This window comes from Citrus clementina, unplaced genomic scaffold, assembly GCF_000493195.1.
Source record: "Citrus clementina cultivar Clemenules unplaced genomic scaffold, Citrus_clementina_v1.0 scaffold_5, whole genome shotgun sequence".
Taxonomy (NCBI): Eukaryota; Viridiplantae; Streptophyta; class Magnoliopsida; order Sapindales; family Rutaceae; genus Citrus; species Citrus x clementina.
This window is the reverse complement of record NW_006262201.1, coordinates 36508067-36515726: the sequence shown is the minus strand read 5'-3', so window position 1 is coordinate 36515726 and position 7660 is coordinate 36508067. Positions and strand designations below refer to the sequence as shown.

The following is a 7660-nucleotide window of genomic DNA, read 5'->3' as shown; positions in this document are numbered from 1 at the left end:
CCCTCTCACCAAAAAAAAAATAAATTACCCATTTCTCTTGTAAAAGTCTCATACGTTTTGTATTTACAATTTTATCTTTTATATTAAAAGCAAAATGCTTATCTAATTGAACCCGACTTTTTCTCTCAATCTCTCTCTATATTGCATTGCAAACTCTTTAAACTCACAAAATTTACAAACATAAAATGGAAGTCAGTAGGAGTAAGATTTTGAAATGAAAAGCTACGTTCACAACCAAACCTTGTGCTTATTTTATTTTCTTTTTGAATTCAAAATGCTCAAAAGTAGTTATTCATCTTCTTTATTGTTTTGGAGAAGGCAAGCGTACTTTTTCATGTTGCTTAGAACATCAGGTGCACATTGGAAAAGTGGGGTTTGACTTTAAAATGGGTGGAGAAAGAGCCCTACTAATTGAGGAGGTTATTTTAGGCATTAAGAAATATATGTATAAATATAAAAGTCTCCAAAGTCAATTTTAACATTTTATTTTGCTTGGATGGCACAATCTTAAGAAATGAATCAATGTCTATTAATTTTTAAACTTTAAATAGTCTAAATAATTTTTTAAACAATGCGTGAGATTTTGAGAATCTCAGTTAACATTGTAACATATATATAATCCAATATTTTTTTCTTAATGGATTAAAGAAACTCATACTAATTCCTGCTCACAGAAATGTCAAGGCTTACGCTATTATCTACCAAAGTATCAATAATAACACATAAATTATTGTTAAGTTGAAACAAACTCCAACCACGTTATGTGCCACTTGTATAAAATGATTAAGCACGCAACAACTTCACAAATTCCTGCAAAGATTTTTCCCATAAACGACACTAATAATATAACAACAAAGAAGTGGATAAAGTATGTAACAGACACTGGCAGTTGGTGCTTGATAAAGCGGACGGTGACTACAGCGACAACACCTAGCTGTTGTTCTAACAAACGATCCCAAAAAACTATTCCTTTTTTCTTTAGCGACCTCATTAAATAACTTCACCACCTCCGTAGAAACCCAACTATTAAATCCTTTTGCCAATTGCCGGCATTGAGAAACCCACGTCAACGGTCAAACGTACAACCACTTAAAGGCTAAAGAGCGCGGACACAGAGACACACGCACAGAGAGACAGCCAAGACCCTCTTCTCTTCGTTTTCTCTTCATTAATCTTGGCTTTGAAATTTTATTAAAAAGCACAGAAGAAGCGAAACGACGAAAGCCTCAAAGTTAGCAAAATACGAAAATGGACCATTTCGATCAGCTTCCAGACGCTCTGATATTGCTCATATTCAGTTCAGTTTCCGACGTGAAGACCCTGATCCGGTGCCGCTCCGTTTCCAAACGGTTCAACTCACTCGTCTCACAAACCGAGTCGCTCTCGTTAAGGGTCGACCGAGTCATCTCGCCCGATTCAGACTCCGACTCGCTCTTCGTCACTTTCCTTAAAGTCTTCTTAAAGTCCCTCCAAGACCTTCTAACCAACACCACCTCCAAACCCCAGACCCGGCCTCAGCAGACCCAGAACTCACCTGCCGAAATTCTATCCCAGTTCTTGCGGATCAAGAATCTCCAGATAGAGTTACCCGGCGGTGACTTGAATTTGGACAAAGGCGTGACCGTGAAGTGGAGAGCCGAGTTCGGGAAGAGTTTAACGAGTTGCGTGATAATTGGGTTCAAGTCGGGGTCAACAGCTACAGAAGAGGACGTGGACATTGCCGGCGGATTGAAGATGCGAGTGATGTGGACGATAAGCTCGTTGATTGCGGCGTCAGCGAGGCATTTTATGCTCAAAGAAATCGTCGGAGATCATCACGAGATGGAGAGTTTGCTTTTGGTTGATAGAGACGGGGAGGGTACGGTGGTGATGGACAAGGAGGGGATGAGGGAGTGCAGGTTAGAGGCGGCGCAGGTTAGCGAGGAGGAAGGATGGGGGGGGATCCGGAGTCGGACTCGGACTCGGACAATGGTGCCCAGCGTCAGGATGCGTATGAGGCACGTGCCGCGGCTCATGCTTGCTGGTGGAATTTGGGTGGAGGGCGCCACGTTGGTGGTGGTCAGGGCCAATGCCGGCGGGAAAGATGACGTGGAGGATGCTGAGCTGGCATTAGGAGCGTTTGGTGATGGGAGTTCTAGGGAGGCTGTGCTGGAAATGCTGAAGAGCCGAAGCTACATGCTGGAGATGAACTCCTTTTGATGTTAAGTTGACATAAAGATTTGGTTTTTTGGGATCGCATTGGCCATCCGAGTTTGCTTGTGTTTGTAATTTGTAAAAGCAACATCACCAGTGTTGGTTGTTAAATTGTATGCATATACTAATGGTGATCTTTCTTGGGCAAAAAGACTATCAAGTGCTATCTTCAGAATTCCACTTGAAAACTATGGTGTTTGTTCGTGTGTTTGAGCTTCATTAACATTCCAGGGAGCTGATCAACTACACAGAGTCGCAAACTATAACATGTGTCAAGCTCCCCATCGTGCGCATCACATTTCTAACGTTACAACCACAAAATTGGTCCCACGATGTTACTTTTCTCTAAGAATTTGCTAGATACCAGAGCCATAATCCTTAAAAAAAAATCCCTTCGTAACAAGCAACAAAATGGCAAGGACAATACTTAACATCAATGTGGTGAATCACACATAACCCGCGACTCAAGTTTGATTTCAGTCAGAGAAATTGCTCAAGCACTAAAATCGGCAATGGTGTCCAAAAAACTCATTTCTCTGGCAAAATTGAAATGAACAGCAACAAGAGAATCCACAAATTAAATACATACACAGCAATTAAATGATCAAGCTATGTTTGAGATTGTATTGTCTCTTGCCAGTCTTGTGCACCAACATATTTGACATACAAACTGTAAAGCATTGAGGCAAATCATTATCAGATGAAAATAAATGGGTCTAATACACAGGATTTGCATTACGAGCGTATCGATGTACACATGTTAAAATGCCAAACATTGACATAAACACAGTAATCTGCAAACTATGTCCTCTGTGAGTGGCAGACAAAAACAAACTGGAATCGGCAGGCTAAGTGTGAGAAACCAATCCAGGAAAAATGATCATTCACAACTTACAGGTCCATGATGTTCCGCACATCACAACAAAATTTAGACAAACTATTCTAAATGGAGAGACTTACAAGAATACATGTTTTCCTACAAGAGCAATGATATATTTTTGCATAAAATATCTTTAACAAGTCATGTTTGTTTTAACAGAGAAGTTACGATCGGTGCCAATACCTCGATAGAGTCCTTTACATTTTTTTTTTCAAAGAAATTCCTAACAAGCAGCCAACATATTGTTTCCATCCAACTTCTCCTAGCCTTTCAGGATTTTGTTGAACCAGCAATGCAATGTAATTATACAAATAGTAAGTTATAGGATATGATTACATGAAGCTGAAGTAGTAACGAGCATTCAGCAGTCCACATTTCGGCAAGCAGATGACAACTTTTAAGCAAATATGAAATGCTTTGACGATTTTGAAACAAAAATATCTATTAAAATCTGTATATAAAGCAGCCATCTAAAATATATTCTTTGCAGTTAAATCCATGAAAAAGAATAGGAGACAAGCTCGCGCAGAAGACCAGATATAGGAATCCAAATGCCCCAGATTATATGAAAATCCTCAATACATTCTACTCTGAAGCATAGAATTATAGTTCAATCAACAAGAACAGAGAAGTGAAAGTTTCCTCATCAAGCAGCAAAGAAGAAAACACACAGACAACAGAAAAATTACTACCTAAATATCATAAATCATTTCCAGCTTCTGTTCATTAAAGCTAAAAAATGACCAAAGTTCAACAAAAAGAGAAAAAACCTTGAAATGATTACTACTTCCTTCATACCAGAGAAATTTCACGTGAAAACACATATTTCATTGACTTTGAGGCATAGCTAGAAAGGATAAGTCCCCAAGTTCATCCTGATAAGGCAGGACATATTTCTCTAAAAACTTTCCTTTAGACAACTTACAAACTGTAGCCAAACCAGTTTTTCTTCGGAGCAGATTCTTACTTTTCAGCATGTCATAAACTCTCATCCGCGGTTTTAGATTACTCTCAATGCTGCAAAGAAACAATGAAGCATTATTAACTATAGAAGAAATATCCACATCCCGTCTGCGAAGCAGTGTCTCTACTACCGATCGAATTTTCCTCTCAGATACGGTGAATGCAGGGGGCATGCTCCTGAACATCGAAAGTATATTATCTTCACTAAACCCCAAGCTCCTAAAAAGCTTCAACTTAAGCTCCCATTTTTCTTTAGTCATTGAACTCATTGTCCGAATTGCAGGGAGATACATCTTAGAGTTCCTATCAAATCCAATTTCATCAACTCTTTGCACAAAACACCTAACCTTCTCAGGTTTATACAGAAAAAATGTGGGGTAAGTATACACATATTTAACAATCTGCGACGAACTAACTCCGCAATTCTTTAAAATGTCAATGGTGGGTATTAAAGTCTTCTCCAAATCACGTCTTAAAAACCACCCAGTTGCTTTTATCGCCTTACAAACACCTGCATTCGACCCTAACACACTATTCAGCACCAAAAATGATCGCTGAAACTGATTTTCAGCGCTTCTATGTAAAAGCCAGGGATCAGAAGATATTATATCAACAATATCCGAGGACGAAAACCCAAATTCATGAAAAATCTTGATTTTTGGCTTGAGGGTATTATGGAGATTGATCAAAAGAATATTGGGTTTTTTTGCAACCATTTTCTCAATATGGGTACTGGAGAAACCACTTTCTCTGAGAAATGACAGCACTGAATCTGAATTTTCAGTATCTTTCAGGGAAAAATTGAGAGAAGAGGCTTCTGAAGCAGATTCCGGAGAAAAGTGCTGTCGATTGATCAAGTAATCGGCCAAATCAATTTTGGTTTTTTCCTTTTTCGGAATTGAAGAAGAAGAAGAAGAAAAGAAGAGGAGAGAGATTGAGGACAGAAATGGTGACTTGTGGATGTGTGCAGAGTTGTTGAAGTTGAAGTTGAAGTGCAGCGAATCAATAAGGGTTTTGCAAATAAAGCGATACATTTTTCTCAGAGGTTTTAGCTACTGTTCGGCGTATCAATTACATAAGTAGAAGAAAAATTAAGAAAAGAAAAGAATGCAATACTTGCCTTTGCCCGTTGTAGCCAGATGCTAGCACTCTAATACTGATTGAAACCAGACAGACATAATGATGAATTTATCATATTTTTTATTTTGTGATTAGAGTTTGATGAAACAGGGGGGATGCCATGCCAGTATGGTTTGAGAGGTATGCACCTCCAAATTAGGGTTTCAATCTGGATCCAATATGGTATGGGTTCTGTGCGCATCACGGCCTACAATGCCCAAAGATAATAAGCCCATTTACACAGGTGTTGGTTAGTCTGATGAGTTTTTCTTATGATTTTTCTTTCTGCCGCAGTGTTAAGAGTAAGATAGCTCAGCAACGATGGATTGTTAATTAATAATTATAAAAGAAATGGACGCATTCTCTCTATTACTAAGCAGCAGCAGCAGCAGCATCCTTTTTACCTCTTGAATTTTCCTCGCATATACGGCAAATGTATCGACTGAAGCGTGCTCCAAAACAATGAAAGTATATTAATCCCAGGCTCCTAAAAAGCTTCAACCTATGCTCCCCAATTCCCAGTACTCATTGAACTAATTTTGTTAATAACGGGACGAAACATCTTAGATTTCCGATCAAATCTCGTTTAATAAACTCTTTGCACGAAATCCTTGATGCTCATGCTCCCATGCTTACTGCAAAAATAGGTGCTTAACAATGTGCCAATTGGAACCAGCATACACCATCCAGATACCCTCAACGCCATGAAGGAACGTATACTGTACACACACACACACACACACACACACACATAATGACTTGATCCATAAACAATGGAGAGAAATGCTTATCCTTTTTTATTTCAAACAAATTAGTTAAAAATAAGAAATCAAGTAGTACCCAAACTTCAATTAAGATCTCCAGCAGTAACCAAAAATTTACTCTGCTTGTCCATTTAAAATGCAAGAACCAGTTTCAAAAATCATGTATAGTTTCATCTTTAGTAGAACTTCAATTATATGGAATTGAGACTTAAAAAGGGAAAAAAATTGTTTATAGAAGCTGGAAATTATAATTTATCAAACACGCAGTACGTGGAACTACTGTCTCGTGTATAAAATTTTTTGAAGGGGGTCCTGGAGCTAAGAATGGTAATGGGCACCATTTGTTGTGGGTTTGTCATTATCAAATCTGCACGTGTAAAAAATTTAAATTATTAAACCCACGTGTAATCTCCAGTTGGTTTTTACTTTTTTTTAAAAAAATAAGTTACTACGACTTTCACAATTACTAAATCCACTCGCAACCCACAACAGATTTTTTGCGGGTTTTCTCATTTTAAATCACAAATATTAAAAATATACTTTTAATAATATATAAAAAATTAAATTATATAATTCAAATTATAATTTTATAACAAGAGCTTAAAAAATCAATATACAGTGCTCAATTCTAGATTTTATCAATGTAAATAAGAAATTAAAATTTTAACCTTAAAGCCAATAGACAAAAATGTATTAATCTAACACAAAACATTTTTATTTTAGGCAAACTATCATCACTATTATCAATGTCTTGCTCCATCTTTTAATCAATATACAACTACGGTTAACAATTAATTAATTAATTAAATATTCAATTTTAGTAAGTAATCATTAGGTTCAAGTCATTAAAGGAAAATAAACTAAATCAGTCAAATTAAATTAAAATATCAGTAACATTAAACTCGAAAATTGCAATGAGATAGGTTATGTTGAAAAATTAAGAATTTTAACTTACACATATTTATGATTAAAATTTTAATATAATTTTATGATTAAAATTAAAAATATGCATAATTAAAATAAAGAATACGGTTGATAAATGTTCACGCTAATATCCGGTGGATTTTTTCTAAATATCAAACTCACTCACAACCCACAATATGTTCAAATTTGAAGTGCCTAACCCCCTACAACCGACAAATGAATTGTAGCAGGCGAGGTTGACGGATTTGCGGGTGGTGGGTAATTTCGCCATTTCTAACTAAGATAATATTTAATTGCTCCGAGATGCATACAGCTATAGGATATAAAGCATATATGCTAATATGAATCAAAATAATAGGAAGGTAATTAATATAAAACTAATTAAAAGATGATTAATGATTGGCAGAATTAGCATCTCAATCTGGTAATCACGTAACAGCAATGGGCATGGTATAGGGGCCGTCCTAATCAATAGCAAGTAATCTTTCTTTTCTCGTTGCCATCAAGTAATATATATATATATATATATATATATATGTTTAAGAATTTATAGGACGGTTTGGCTATGATATTTTGTTAAAGCAATAATTTGAACCGAAACCTTAAGCCCATAGATATGGATATCCAACAATATGTTCATAATATTTGCAGTTTGCTAATATGGAATCCATATCCTGACGCTTACTTGTAAGACGAACAAGGGAAATCTGTCTGTGAAGTGTGAACTCACACTCTGCACTACACTCAAATATTAATCATGATAACGGGACATTTAGATTTAAATAAGCAACCATCATTCAACCGCTTGTTCATTGAT

At 36.6% G+C, this 7660-nt stretch overlaps 2 protein-coding genes across 2 annotated transcripts; one reads left to right on the top strand and one right to left on the bottom strand.

The window, feature by feature from the left end:
* Window positions 1–821: 821 nt before the first annotated feature.
* Window positions 822–2344, top strand: LOC18042509 (F-box protein At1g78100). Its single transcript, XM_006433950.2, has one exon. The coding sequence runs from the start codon at window positions 1249–1251 to the stop codon at window positions 2197–2199; it is 951 nt and encodes a 316-aa protein (XP_006434013.1). The 5' UTR covers window positions 822–1248; the 3' UTR covers window positions 2200–2344.
* Window positions 2345–3542: 1198 nt separating this feature from the next.
* On the bottom strand, window positions 3543–5552 carry LOC18042508. The gene has a single exon (XM_006433949.2). It carries the CDS (start codon window positions 5068–5070, stop codon window positions 3901–3903), a length of 1170 nt encoding a protein of 389 aa, XP_006434012.1. The 5' UTR covers window positions 5071–5552; the 3' UTR covers window positions 3543–3900.
* Window positions 5553–7660: the final 2108 nt, after the last annotated feature.